The sequence below is a fragment of the Numida meleagris genome, chromosome 4 (assembly GCF_002078875.1).
Source record: "Numida meleagris isolate 19003 breed g44 Domestic line chromosome 4, NumMel1.0, whole genome shotgun sequence".
NCBI lineage: Eukaryota > Metazoa > Chordata > Aves > Galliformes > Numididae > Numida > Numida meleagris.
The window spans coordinates 71,038,483-71,053,998 of record NC_034412.1 but is presented as its reverse complement, the minus strand read 5'-3'; the positions used below and the strand labels follow the sequence as shown (position 1 = coordinate 71,053,998).

Below are 15,516 nucleotides of genomic sequence, written 5' to 3'. Positions count from 1 at the left end.
AATCGTTTGAGTCGGAAGGGATCCTTAAAGACCATCTGGTCCCACTCCCCTGCAACGAACAGAGACACCTACAGCTCGATCAGGTGCTCTGAGTCTCCAAGGACGGGGCATCCACCACCCCTCTGGGCAGCCTGTGCCAGTGCCTCACCACCTTGATTGTAAAAAAACCTCTTCCTATATCCAACCCACATCTCCCCTCTTCTAGTTTGAAACCACTTCTCTTTGTCCTGTCACAACAGCCACTGATAAAGAGTCTGTCCTCTTCTTTCTTACCGCTCCCCTTTAGTTATTTTAAATATAATTACATCCTCAAATATTTCTGCCCACCCCTGGCGTGAAAACAGAATCAGAGCGAGAAGTTCGGAAGACTTCAATGGTAACTTACTCTTTTAAGAATAATTTCTTTAAAACTACACCAAAACCAGCTGTGTTCTCAAATAGATCATAATTCTGGAAGAATGTAAGTAATGTATTTGAGTGTTGTGAATCAGAACAGTAGAGTATCACTGCTCTTACTAGGTTAAAAATAAAATAGTTTCATAATGTGTTAGCTGAGTTAAAATCAAGAATTTTCTCCAAAACAGACAATTTATTCAGTTTCCTTTTGTTAAGAAAATGGAGGTTCTTATTTTTTTTCTTCCAGTGAAACACTATTAAGACACACTGAGCAAAGTGTGTATCACAAGAAGTAGACTTAGTGCACTGCTTTATCAAACAGGCATTTGAAAGCTTGGCTTCAGTGTATTGTCTTTTCTGTAAGACTGAGCTTACTCATACCAACATGACAAAAGAATGGGCATTTTCAATAAATCCAAGAGCAGAATAATCATTTGCAAATTTAATACTTTGGCTGCATAAATTCTCATCATTATAAAAAAAAAATGCCCTCTCAAATACAAAATAAATTAAGCTGCCATTCTGAAGACTACACAAGATATTTGCAGAATATTCAGAAAAAAAGCGATATGCAAACATTCTCATTAAAATAACTCTCCCAGTGCACTTATTTGTAAAGGCAAATAAATGTACATAGCAGTGTTGTTAGGGGTGATGTCTCTTGCATGCATACAGTGAGGCTTTTTTGGATGGATTTTAATGGAACCATTAAACACAGTTATAAACATCATCACAATAGGAAACAAATTATTTTAATATGCTTTTAATATAATCAAGGAAATAAAGAAACATTTGAATTCTTGAGTGAATCTTATGTAAGAACATTTACATTCTAGTGATTTTTAATTGTACATTAGTAAGGAATTATCTCTGTGAGGAGAACCCTATGTCCATATACTCAGCAGTCCTGCAGCGTAAGTTCTAGTTCAGGAGTCTAAAATCCTGAAAAATAAGAAAAAGTTTTAGCTATTGCTATGGTATAGAACAAAATACTTAAAATATGTCAGAGGTGTAAGATACATTAGAAAACAGAGCATCGTAATATTAGCACAGGTTTTTTGTGTGTGTCCAAAGAATTGAGTGATTTTAAATTAAAACCTGAAGTCCACACTTAATTTCAATGTAAGGGTAGACCTTAATTCTGTGTAAGAACAGCAGGAGTATGCCCAGCCTGTCAGTTTACTTCTCAGTATGTATTTGGCAGGTAGTTGAATTGGTTCTTCGTGACATACACCTTTCATCCATCATTGGTAACTTTCCAAACTGTCTACAGATCTGGGATCTTTTCCATTTCTTGCTTCCAGAAACACCTGCGTTCTCTCTTCCAGGAACTGAGTATCTATAGCTTCTACTCAATTTAAACAAAGATGTGTGGATTTGGCATATCTCAAAGAAGATTGTCTGCAGAACTCTATTTCTAAGTGTAAATCCTGTGGCATATTTGTATAAAAATAAAGTAATTTCAATACAGATGATGATGAAAGCATTAAATAAATACCTCCTTAGCGAAAATCCACTGATCTCTTCCCATTACGTGGCTGAAAGACAAATATCCAATAAACACTGTAGAAAACTGACTGGTTTCAGTAAAAAAACACCACACAACTTGATACCACTAACCTTGTTTCAAGCCCTATGTAGCCAGAGACAATTGTAAGTCTCCATCAGTCTAGCACAGTGGCTATACACTTCTAAAAAAATAAATTTCTAAAGACTTTAGAAATTCTTATTTTGACATAAGAAATCTTAGAATATTAGTTCAATACATTAAGAAGATCCTTTTATGGGTCTAAAAGAGGCAATGTTTATTTTTAAAGATACTTAGTATTTACCGTAGTGAAAAACATATCAGTAGTTACCTGAATTTGAAAGATTCGAATCACATACAATCTCTTTTGATATTTTTTTAAAAATCTTTTTGATACTTCAGTATCACCAAGAAGTTGCAATCTGGTTCTGTTATCCTGATTACTTTACAAGCATGTAGTTTGTGCTATACAAAATGTAACTGAAGTCATTGGAAGTTGCATTTCTCGTCTACTACAAAGAAGACAAACATTTCTAATGCAATTGCTTATGGCAGGAGACTCTTAATGAAAAAGTTTTCTCTGACACAGTAGTTCTCATTTCAGTTCACTAGTTTCTTTACCTTTTGTTCGGTAACAAAGAAAAAATAAAGGAAAAAAAATAGTAGAACAAACCATACCCTGAAGAAAAAATAGCCTCTACTTTGAATCCCTCCAGCTCCTTGAAGATCCTCCTGAAAAATATAATGTTTTAGATCATACCTACTCTTGTGAATGAATCCCCTCAAAGACATTTTGTATGTACTTAAAAGTATTTCTTCAGTACTACTATACAGTCTTGCCCCTTAAAACATACTGTGCACATATTTCTCCATGCAACCCATACTCTTATGTAGAAATTACAGAAAACACATGAATGAAGGCCAAAATCCACTCCAAGTTTTGTCTCAGTTTAGACTGGTTTAGAATTAGACTAGTCTTTGTTATTGTCAGGTTTCATCACATAAACAAAACCGGTCCCACAGTCACAGAGTCTCTATGCACAAAACAGTTTGTCTTTGTACCTCATAGAAGGGCAACAATGGAAAGCTTAAAAAACCATAAGTATTTGGGCCCAGCCAAGAACTGAGATCCCAGACTGAACCCAGAGGTATATCCTGATAATACCCTCTCAGAACTTTTCAAAAGTTCCAAATTTCCAAAGAAAAGACCAATACTTATGATACTCTCTCCTATTCATGTTGTATACATTGAGAAACAACTGTCTACTAATCTATACAACAAGGACCAAAGAAAAGATTAATGAAGAAAATAGAAATTCCACTTAAACATAGCAAGTACAGAGAATGAAGTATCCAGCTGCTTCAATGAGACCTTCCTTAGAAAACATACTAAGCTTAATCACAGTATTTTCATTGTCTGCTTCTGTCCTGTAGCAGGAGGGACAGACCAACTGAGAAATGAAATACTTCAGATCTTGAGCTTAGCAGCACATAGAATTTAGATGGAATGTATTTACTGTATGCTCCCTTAGCAAAGATAGTGTTTCTCAATTAAAAACTGAGGTTGTGTCATCTCCTGGGCCATGATCATAACCAGAGTTATCATAGAGGGAGATTGCTTTTTGCTCTTCTCTAATGCTCTAAGAATTATGTAAGGCAGGATGGCTCCAGTGATTTACAAAGACAGGAATAACTTCAAGGAAACTTCCAAAGGAAGTAGTGTTTAAACTATCTATCATTTTACAGTCTCATTTTCAATTATGATGTCAGTTCATCAGGTATGTCATTATACTCAGTTTCTTAGCTGTACATGTAACATCTGTATCATTTTTATTTATATTGTCAACCTCCTTCTATCATTACCTAGTTTTGAAATACCTATCTCCGATCTACCATCCATTAAATATTACAAGCTTTATTATTTTACTAAAAATACATCTGCAATGGAGTTTTGCAAGGTTTTTTTGTTTGTTTGTTTGTTTTGTCTTTTCAGATACTTAGAGTGTCTTACAGTTTACATATTTAATTATTTTTTCTACCTGTGTTATTTTTTCTTGGAAAATAATTACTTCCAGCTCTTTCTGTTTGTCCCCATGTTAGATTATGGGAGAAGGAAAAAAAATGTTTTTGATTAATGAAGTTTCTGCCTCTTAAGACATCAGATCAGCAGTCTCCACAAGTCACAGACTAGGAAATGGAAGGACCCAGAAGATCTGAGCAATATTAGACAAGACTATTTCTCCCTTTAAAGGTCAGGCTGGATCAGAAACATGTAATAGGTGTAATAAAGAATTTCCAAAACAACTCACTGTTTTGTAATAAAAGATGGCTCTATAAGCATAGATGTCTGTATCCCTTCCTACACAATGACAACAAAATGTACACTGTGGCATGGTGCTGCATCTGTGCAAAGCTTTCCTCCTTGTAAAAAACTGAAGAGATTGCTGAATCCAGCTGGCATTGTTAATTATCTCACTAATTTGTTATACGAGATTTAAAAAGATGATACTCTAGGTGATTCAGTATACAGCAATGAATAGTTGAAAGAGATATGCTCTTAAGTTTCTGTCTTAACAAATCATGTAAGCAATTTTTTAGAAAAAAACCCACAGGCTTATTTCCTCATTTTCTTATTTTCACTGTTGCATGATTTTCGAAATAGTTCTTCAAAAAGAAGAAAACCTGCTCTAATTTCATTGTAGCTCATCAACACCTCACTGTCAAACTTTTCAAGCTTTATCAAGTATCAAGATGAGAGACAGCATTTTACCAAGCAAAAAAATTGTCCAATGCATTTTAATCACAAAGATGTTTTCTTCCTGTGTGCCTGAAAAGACATAAAATCTCTAAAGAGGAACGTACCCTCCACAATGCACCATACAGACTCCACTACAGACAATCAAATCTTGATAGGACCACCTCTGTATTCCACTTTCGTATTATGTCAGGAGAAGACAATAAGCATGAATAGTGGCCAAAATAACCCATAGTCTGCAATGAATCTAAGGAAAAAACAACCTGAAGTCGATGTAAAACAGGAAGCATGTAGATCTTAGATTTTGCTATACTTTATACATGAACTTTTGGAATTCTTATAAAGATTCTTATTCTGCACTTTTCTACTCTTTTCAAAGCTGTACTATAGAGATGAGCATTAATACCCATCTGTTTATCATTTTTGAAATTTGAAAGTGCATTTGTAGCAAAAATACTGAAATTTGATGATATTTTGGGAACAATGGAACTATTACACTGTATGTGAAAATTTTGCTTCCAAGCACTCTGCTTTCCTATGGAAAATTAGTTTTACTACACCTCCAGATTTTAATAATATGTAAGTATGAAAGAGTTAAGCTTTACTGAGCTGCTTAGTTGACTTCATGGGAGCATTATTTTGCACCTTTTAAAATAGGGTCCTGATTATGTACTTGCTGGTTTAGAAAAATACCTTAAATTCAAAGCAAACTTTTGCTTTTCCATCTGCAAAACAGGCTGTGAGTGCTCACTCTTTGTTCTCAAACTGAAAACTCCAAAATAAGAAATGTTCCAAGTTTTGTGCCTCTTGATTAGCACCTATTTTATCAAAAGTTTATTTCAGTATATGCTACTTGAAGTGAGAAGATGTATTCCATTTCTTAAGTTTTGCTTCTTCGGATGCTAAATCAGATAATAAAGTAATTCAACACTAATTTAACATCCATTAAAAGATATGAGAATGAAAGAAAAATAAAAGCACCATAGAAAGAGAAGTAATTTTCTTCTCAAAGGACCCATTTCTATATAGCTTATTGCTCAGGAAACTAAGACACTGGGCAAAAGCTGTAACAAAGAAAGGACATTCTTACCCACACCTTAACTTAAACAGTAATATCATCTATACATTTATTGGAAATTCTTACTGCTGTAAGTCATAAATAACATACATTTAAAGAGTAAATAAGATTTGAATTCCAAATGGAGAGGAAGAAAAGAGCCCTCTCTAGAAAGTATAATTCAACTGCAATATAATGGTACAGATAAATCTGAAAGTATTTTTCTTTTTATAAAGCAACTACCAGGTCCGTTTTGAATATAGGCTCAGTGTTAAACCACTATTCTATGCTAAGCATATATTACTTTAGTGTTTAAAATGTTGAGCATCACCAGGATCATTTTTCACTAATTAAAATATACAAAAAAAATGCACATTTCTAATGGAAACACATCAGTGTGATGTTAAACCCTGAAAATAAAAATGCTTTGAGTAGAAAGGTCTACAAGGACGTTTTAGGTGTGCTAATGAATCACCAAATGTGAGAATGCAAGCATGCATAGTTTAAGATTACATACGTCCACTTTGTATCTCTTCAGTCTTCTCTCATTAAGCTGGGGAACAAGTTGCAGCAAAGGATGCAGGACAGACGACTGAGAGGACACGAACATAGACACATGAGCAACAATGAAATTCTGATCTTATGATGCAAAAATAGTATATCTCCCTGCAGTAGTGGCTTATGGACCAGTGGCTTACCAAGGACTGAAGAAGTTATTTGAGAAACTTGTTTTTGAACATTCAGAGTTGACCACAAACAGGTACTGACATTTATATTTACATGGAATGTGGTTCGCACAGAGATGGAGGGACAAGCTATGCATCCTCACCTTTATTCCCCAACAGATCGGAACTGTTTACAGACCTCCTACCCAAGTAACTGCAGTTATTCAGGCCTTGATCAGCCTCTGTATGTGGTACAGAAAACACATACAATACTCTTACTTTCTTATGGTTATCTGCTACAGATGTTAACATCTTCAATCTCCATTGTACTGAAAATTCAATTTACTTTAACTTACAACACAGCAAGAAAAATGATTTTTTTACTAGAAAACAGTTTGCAAGGGGGATCCATTCTGAAGTAAAATTTGTAATGGTGACCTGGTCATTCTCCCTAATAGACAGGCTCCAATCCTGAAATCCTTGGTCCTTGACGAGATTTTGTATGCTCACACAGAGCCTGGTAAGCACAGTAGCAATGTGTTTAGCCTAAGTCCCCAGGCAGTGACTGGCAGCACAGAATCATGTGGGCTTGTGGAGAGAGTTTCAGGATGGGGAAGCAGGGGAATGCAGTAACCTTTGAAGCAGGAGTAGGAATAGAAATAGATAATTTCCCTGTGCTCTGATTACCATTAAAAGCTCCAGAGCAGCTCTGTTGTGAAAATATTGACCACAACATCAGCAGTACTCTCAGGAGGCCTAGAAAACTATCACTTTCCAAGGAATAGATAGCCTACTTCTAAAGGAATTTAATGAACAAGGCAACAGTGGACATCAACATATAAAAATGGTTGTTAAGAAGTGAGCAAACACACGTATGTTTAACTTTCTCAAAATCCTACAGTGTACATAAAAAGTAAACAAATGGGCAGAAACAACAGATGATGACTAAAATTTAGAAGCAAGAATGGATCATGTGATCTATTTGTTGGCTGCTGAGAATATTTTTTATAGCAAAAATACTAGACTGTTTTTAAATCACAATATTTCTCATTTATAGTATACTCAAAAATGCAAATGAGACTTGCATGCTCTTTTGCATATTAGATATTTGTGATATGCACAAATATACACACACCATTTAGTTAATAATTAATAAAAATGCTTTAAGACTTCTTAATATTTATGTTCATGTTCTCAACTTGTATAAATGAGCATTGTTTCATTGTATATTATGTTCTATTACCAGAAGCAAGTGTTTTATCTTAAATGTTGAATCTACAAGACTAAGATGCAGCTGAGATTTCTTAAATGTTTTGTTGTTTTCCATCCGCACACCTCAGTACATCATCAGTGATTGTCTCCCATGTTATTAAAACACAGTCTGTATTTTAAACATGAAACCCTCCTTTCTGAGCCTGCATAGCTGCAGAGACTACTGCGGAAAGGAACATCACCTTGGTGCTACATAAAGGCATACGTGTACTCACATAGAGGCGCTAAGCCACTTACCCTGATGTCTGAGTTTCCTGAGTCATGAGTCTTAGAATAATGAAATAAGAACTGTTCAAAAAAATTGAAAGTGGGGTTTTACTACAAAATAGGGTAAAAGAGTTAGGATTTTTTTTTAAATTTTAGAGTGACCATAAGACATTCATAGAAATCTTACCCTTTTCGTGTTGTCTTTTTCATCTAAACCCTGTGGGAATAATAATCAGCAGAGAGATTTTTATTTGTTAAAAAAGAAGAAGTCGTAGATTTTATTTCATAGAATCATAGGATATCCCAAGTCGGAAGGGACCTGCAAGCATCATCGAGTCCAAACCATGGCTCCATACAGGATCACACAAAATTCAAGCTCTAGGTCTGAGAGCATTGACCAAACTCACCCTGAACTCTGGCAGCTCAGGGCCGTGACCACTGCCCTGGGGAGCCTGTACCATGCCCACTGCCCTCTGGTGAAGAACCTTTTCCTAACACCCAGCCTGACCATCCCCTGACACAGCTCCATCCCATTCCCATCCCGTTCCTTTGGGTCCTGTTGCTGTCACCAGGGAGCAGAGATCAGTGCTGCCCCTCCACTCCCCCTGTGAGGAGATGTGAGCTGCCACGAGGCCTCCCCTCAGTCTACTCTAAGCTGAAATGATGTTTCAGACTTTTCAATACTGAATAGAAAAATCATTCTTCCTTGATAGATTTACTGTATGACTTTGCTTATCGATGTAATTACTCTTTTGAAACCCTGTAGAGAGCACTGATTACTCTCAACTAGAAGAACTGATGGATTTAGTGGGTGCTCCTTGGTATCTTCCTAGCAGTGAAAACAGAAGACTCTCATAACTAAATTTCTTACCCCATTCAGAGTTCATAAATTTCCTAATCTAGAGCAAAAAAAAACCAGCTGAAACCTTGTATCCAAGACGGAGATTATTTTACAAATGCTGGAGTCTCCCAGCTGTCCTTAACAGGCATTGGATTAGGACATGTAACATTTCAGAGTAAGAACTGACATGCTGCTTTCAGCACTGGGTGGCACATGAGTTGCTGGGTCCTCAGAATCCACTGTAGGCACTGTCACACTGAGAGATCTTGCTTCAGAAATGCTAAGTAGTCTTCCATGTGTGTTACCTGTGGCTTCTGGAGAAATCCCATGACCAAAAAACAAAGTTCTTCCAGTGTACTGGACACCTAATGAAAAGAAAACATGAACTCAGGTATCACACTTTCATTCTTACTGTGTATAATAAATATAATAAGTGGTAAAGCAACCTTTATTTGACTCACCTGAGGCTGAGAATCTGTGGACATGTAGGCAGAACAGGCATCGTCTATCTGTAAAAGTTCACACAGTCCTTTTTTTATTAAGTCAGATTAATATAAACAAGCTAAATAACCAAATTCTCAAAGGTATTTTGGTTCAGCCAAAGGCACAGCAAGCTTGTCTAGCAGCAAATTCCAGAAGGAATTTTTATAGGTATGTTCATGAAATATTTTAAATTCAAGGGAAAAAAAAAAAAGAAACAACCAAATAAACAAATATATCTGTGCTTGATCTCAGCTATCATGTCTTCTATTCTCTTACACCATTTGTGTCCCTCCTAAACGCAACTGTCTCCAGCTAAGACACATTTAAAAGACTGTGAGCATCTGGGGCATGGAGTATCTTCTGTGATATCTCTGGATAATACAAAATGGTAAATCAAATGACAATGCTACAGCAAGTGATTCAATGCTCAGTCCTCAAACACTCCTCTGCAAATTGTATTCCAGTATCCCTGCAGGTGTATGACCCACACATCCCTTGAGTGATGATGATATGTGCCAGCACCTCTTACGCATGCTACTCAATTTGGGTGAGTCATCAAGCAGTTTATATCTGAGGTTTGCAGAGATTTATTTGGCACATGAGGAGCCTTACAAGATTTTGTTTAAAACCATACCAACCCCCCCCCGGCTGTTTAGCTCTTTGTCTTATCCCCCCAAAAGGTCAAACCTCAGCACCTGAGGAAGAGCCTAAGGAAGAGACCTGTGGTTTAGTAAGAACCATACTCTCCACCCACCAGCAAACTGTACTGCACGTACTTTGTATTGGATGTAGGTCATCTGTAATGAAGCTTGGAGGATTTCTGTTCTATGAATTTGACTAGTCTCTCTCTGAACTGTTGTAAACTTTAGCATCTACAACATCCTACGGTAAGGCTTTCCTAAACACTTCATGAAATACCATTTCTGTTTGTCTTGGTCAGCTCAAAGCTCACTTCATTCAGTGCCATCATGATCTTGTCTTGGAAGAAGTAACAAAGAAGTGATTCCCACTCATCCTCTACCTGCTTTTCATATGTTCTTTCTACATTCTCTTTTCCAAGATGAAAGAGTCCCACTGTACCAAATCATTTTCAGTGGAGTTTTTAATCAGGGAAGGAGAAGAAGTGAAATAAAGGACACTTGAAATCATGGAAGAAATTTTACCCCAGCTGAGAGCTCAAAGTATTCCGTAAGGAAGAGAAAATGTCTCCAGAACTCAAATCAAATCTGCACAGTTTAAATAATAATAATAATAAAGAGGCTAAAGTTTTCCTTATATAACTCTTAAATTGTATCTATTGTGACACATTTGATATGCACCAGTTTTTTTCCATTGAATATTCATTGTTAGTAGAGGTGCCATCATTATCTTGTTCACAGACTGCATCAAAATGTTTTGTTTGTTATTAAATAAAGTGGGCAATGCAATGGGTCTTATGATGTTATTGTAGGTAAAAGCCCTAAACAGTACTCTTTCATGAGGAAAGCATTAAATGAAAAAAGCAATAAACAAATAATGCATATCAGTACTTCAAGACAAGAGATGATGCATTTCTCTAGAGACAAGCTATGAAAAAGCATTAGCAGATAGAGTGGAAAGCTAATAGCTCACAGGATTCCCCCCTCAAGTAGTTTTTGTATGTAACACAACCTCCCCGGTCTCTTTTCCCTTCATCTTGTATTTGTTTGTCTCTGGTATATTAGTTCAGCTTTATTACTTTCAGAGTAAAAAATGTACAGGGAGAAATCTGCGGTGAAGGACATAAACCAAACGGAAATCATTTTGGAAGCCTAAGATAAAGATGTGCTTTTCCTTCTCAGTGAGGGATTCTTTGTTGTTATTTCTTTATTGGTTTATCCGCTTGATTTTTAGTTGGAGGGGACTATAACAGATTACCATAATTCAACAGCCCGACAAGCCAGAGACTGCTTTGTATTTAACAAAGTACAAGGCAATGTTTCTCTCAGCTAAAACCTGCATGGAAAAAGCAAGAGCTGAAGAAAAGCCACAGTTTGTGCTGATTTCTTTTAAATATGTATATATAAATTCAATAATTCCTATCATCCTTGGTGCATCTTCTTAGTAATTTTCTCTCCTTCCTCAGAAATGTGGCCTGAGGTTGGGAGCCTGTGTGTTATTTGGTGCTGGTTAAATAACAAAGAAATTAAAGAATGTTAGAAAGTCCCACTATTTATGAACTCAGAATCATTCCTGGAAAACAGTAGTTTAATTTTGAGGTGGTGCTTCTGCTGAATGATCAACTACTTAAGTAATAAACAGGGAAGAATACTCCACGGAACTCCAGTATGGATTTGTTGCCAGGCTGTGCTGAAGTATGCACCTATGCATCTAACTCTATTTAGTCCTTAAGGCTCTCCTAGTCCTGTCTTATTCCTGCTAAAGCAGTGTATTAGACCACTCGTGTTACATAATTTTACACAGCATTTAGTGCCTTTACGCATACATTCTGCTCACTGAAATCAACAGTAACCTTGCCTTTGCCTCCAGCAATCACAGAGCTTATTCCAATGCTATAAACAGCAAATCCCATCAATAAAAGCAGAAATGTATAAATCAGCACATTTTCAGTCTGAAATTTAAATACCTTGTTTTCACGAACTCCTTGTAACTGTTAGGATTTTACTACTCAATAGATCACTTTTCTCTCAGAGGCTTGTTCAAGGGCCAGTCTAAGAACATGACAGTGGTTGAGTCAATAATTCCGAAATGTGCTGACAGTAAGGAAGAAATTTACACTGTGCAGCTGTACCCAGGGTGAGTCACTTGCTTTCTAATGTTATCAGAAGCTACAAAATTAAATATCAACAGAATACTTGAAAAATTACTGCAATGGCAGGGCACACAACTTGCACGCTGAACCCTCTCTCTGTGTTATGCTTGGCTTCTCCATCTGCTCCAAAAGGGCACAAAAGAGCCCAAACACACAAGTAACATCCTAGAGTAAATTTCAAAGATGAGAATTAAAGTTATAGTTGCAATTGGTAAAAAATGTTAGAAAGGCGAACTGCAATAGGATGTTACCCTCTACCTAGTGAATTAAGATGCTAGGATGTGATTGAAAACTGTGTCCCAGGTCTGCCTGCAGAATGGAAGAAGCCAGAGATAGATTGAATGAGTTGAAACAGTTAGTGTCTACCATACATAGACTATGAAGGTATCCATCAGGACACTATACTGCTTCCGGGAACAGTGACCTCCTGGTCACTGACAGCTAAAGGATAACTGTCACCAAATGTAGCTCTCCTCTGAGCCAAAGCAGTCTGTTCCCTGAACAAAATCTCAATACCCGGTCTCTGGATACTGTTCAGAAATCTGGAAAACTAGGTGTTTCACATCTTCACCGATGTCAGAACAGGTATGTGGGAGAAGTAGGACTGGAAGAGGAAGCACCTGAACTCCATGCGAGAGAAAGCGTGGAGAGGGAAGGTGTGACCACAGCAAAGACTGGAATAAGAAGCAGTGTAAATCTTGTATCCCTGTTCTACCTGGGATAAGCTGGCAAGGACACTCCCAGTCCTCACCCTAGAGCCACAGGCTTTTCCGTGGTTGGTGGAGCCAGCCTGCCCGCAGTCCTCACCTCCTTCCACAGCTGCAGTTCCTGCTCTGCCTCCAGCACTTGGGACGGCATCGGAGCACCTGGAAGCACAAACGCTGCTTAGTGACACTGCGCAGTAGGGGTCATTCTTGTGAATATCCTATGGCAGTGATGGAAATAAAAACACTCTGAACATGCTGTGGTACCCAGTAACTGCAAAGCCTAAAAGCAGCATGTCACAAGGAAACCTGATGCTTTGGCCATTGTAGGGTTTGCCAGGAGTCATCCAGTTCATTCCTGTCCCCAAGGTTGCTGCCTGTGAGCCATTCCCAGCAGGTTTATGCTCCATTTTTACCAGTCTCTGGTGAGCAGAGATTTTACAGCCTCCTAGAAAGTCTATAGTTACCTGTGGTCATTTTTTCTTTCCCCAAACAATCGCACCAAATTAAACAAATAAAAGGTGAAGGTAGACTTAGTGAGAATGGCCAAGTGAGCAGGGTGTGAACCCAGCATCTCCATTTGTTTCACAAGTACCACAAGTAGCTACAGGAGTAGCTTCCAGGCATAAAAGATAAGTTGCAAAAGCTCCTTTTGGTATTGGCACAGGCTTGAGATGTATAATCAGAATGGATTGTGATAGAGAGGGGTCTTAACTTCATCCTGTGTAGAAACTGGTTATTTCTGAAATCTCTGCAAGGTTAACGTGCCTTTCAATGAAACTGCCTTTCAATGAAAATTATGCTTTCCTGATGCGTGCTTTAGTTCAAGGAACATCTCCAAATAAATTAAAGGTGCTACAATTCTCTTTGTTGTCAGTGTTTTCTGTTCCTACTTCAGAGTGCTCACATTGGAGTGCTGCCTGTTACTCGTGCTTTGGTAGCCACGAGTGGACCATAGTGATCCCTCAGTACTGTACCTTTGCCTGCCTGTCACTGCCCACAGCCTTCGGTTCCCCAGACTTTCCAGGGGAGCAGGAGGAATCCAACAGCCTGTGGAGCAGCAGGCAGAGAAGCCTGAATATTACACGATGGGTTTTTTCCTGTGAAGATAAACTTTTGAACAGAAGAGATGCAATTATCTCACCAGCTCATTTGTTTCCTTAACTTCTCAGCTCACTCACAAAACTCTGATGGCAGGTGCAGGCCCTCTGTTGTGGGCTCACCGTAGTGCCAAGCAGCATCCCTCCATCACCACATCCAGAACACTGCTGCATGTATAGAGGGGCTTCAGTAATTCACACTATGGCATGCACAGGGAAACTATGTTTTCTGTATGACACTCAGTGTACCCATGGCAGGGGAAGAGTGCTGTTCCGGAAAGCAATCCTATTCAGGAGGAACTCCTACAAGATTGATGCTGATTATGACATATTTGTTCAATCCTGCCAGCTGCTGAAAACTCAACTTCTTGCAGGGCAGCAGGGTGCCAGGTGCAGAGTTTCAATCATTTCTATCAGAACAATGTGGCGTTCTGCTGCCCTTCCTCACCCTCCTCTTCCCTCTGTCCTCTCTCCCCTATCTCCAGAATTCATTTCTAACACAGTATGTGGTGTGGTAAAAATACCCAGAACAAAAGCTCCTGACAAAAGTGACTCGCTCATCCACAATACAGGCAAACAGAACTGATCAGTGTGCAGTGACAGATGATGTAAAGTGCTTCACAAGGTGAGGGCATTGTGTGCATCTGGAGTGAGACAGCAGGACAGGTGAAGCAATAGGCAAGACACAGTGTTCTGCTACAATGCCCGTCAGCTGCTCTCACTTCACAGAGTGCTCCCTCGTATAAAAATAGCGGCTTCCAGATGTAACACAGCACTCCCAATGAAATCAAAGATAACCAAACTCCCTGTTTAAGCAGCTTATCAGCTCCATCCTTCCCCACTTAACTCTTCGATGACATCGGTTTGACCAACAGCCACTTTCCCCGTTAGCGGAGTGCAGCTTGGCCGGGACGGAGTGATCCCCGGGGCTGGTGGAGGAGCCCCACTCCGCACCCCAAACCCTGCCCTGGGACGAGTTCCCTCCTGGCCCTGGCCCCGTACCCCCGCCCGCCGCCTCCGGGCACCTCCGCACCCCCCGCGCGGATCCCAACCCGCTCCGCAGCCCGGCGGAGCGCTGCGAGACTTTGGGTTTCGCGGGGATCTCAGCCCCCTCGCGGGGATGCCGGGGTCACCCCTCCGCCCCCCAGATTTGCAGGGATGGGGCTGCGGGGAGATGCTCCTCACCTTTGCAGACACACGCAGAAGAGGCGAGGAGGAGGAGAAGCAAGAGAAGCGGGGACCCCGGCAGCACCCCGCCACTGCCCGGGCTGCGCGGGGGGATGGCCGCAAGGAGCTGCTGCTGGCAGAGCTGCGCCATGCCCGCGGTGCCCTGCTCTGCCTGCCCGCCGCTGGCCGTGCCCCGCTCCCTGCCCAAACTTTTTAAATCTCCCTGACACGTGGACGAGCATCACCCTGACTCACAGAGCCCACGTCAGCCGCCCTGCCCGCCCCTTCGGCCTCCCCCCGCCCCGGGCAGACCCCTCCGCCGGTGACTCAGCCGCGCTCCCTCCTCGGGGCCGGGTCGGCTCCCGGCCCGCTGAGGCAGTGCGTGGCCCTGCTCGGCCTCAGGACAGTGGCCGGACAGCCCTTGCTTCTCCACCTCCCTCCCTGGGAAAAAATCTGTGCTTTAAAAGATGCCTGTGAACATCCCTAGCTGTGGCAGCGGCCTCACGATGAGCACAAAGTGGCTTGCTGCCCCTTGCCACACTTGGAGGGT

At 39.8% G+C, this 15,516-nt stretch overlaps 1 protein-coding gene across 1 annotated transcript; it reads right to left on the bottom strand.

The window, feature by feature from the left end:
- On the bottom strand, window positions 1,438-15,283 carry NMU (neuromedin U). Its single transcript, XM_021396571.1, has 8 exons — window positions 14,985-15,283; window positions 12,803-12,861; window positions 9,183-9,230; window positions 9,027-9,086; window positions 8,068-8,097; window positions 7,911-7,961; window positions 2,603-2,656; window positions 1,438-1,934 (listed from the first exon to the last, which is right to left on the bottom strand). Exons 1-8 carry the CDS (start codon window positions 15,115-15,117, stop codon window positions 1,899-1,901), a joined length of 471 nt encoding a protein of 156 aa, XP_021252246.1. The 5' UTR covers window positions 15,118-15,283; the 3' UTR covers window positions 1,438-1,898.

Coding starts and splice junctions, on each gene's coding strand:
- NMU (XM_021396571.1), bottom strand. CDS start 15,117: ATGGCGCAGCTCTGCCAGCAGCAGCTCCTTGCGGCCATCCCCCCGCGC. Junction 8,098..9,026: donor GATTTCTCCAGAAGCCACAG/GTAACACACATG, acceptor TTATTCCCACAG/GGTTTAGATGAAAAAGACAA. Junction 7,962..8,067: donor AAAAAGACAACACGAAAAGG/GTAAGATTTCTA, acceptor TTTTTTGAACAG/TTCTTATTTCATTATTCTAA.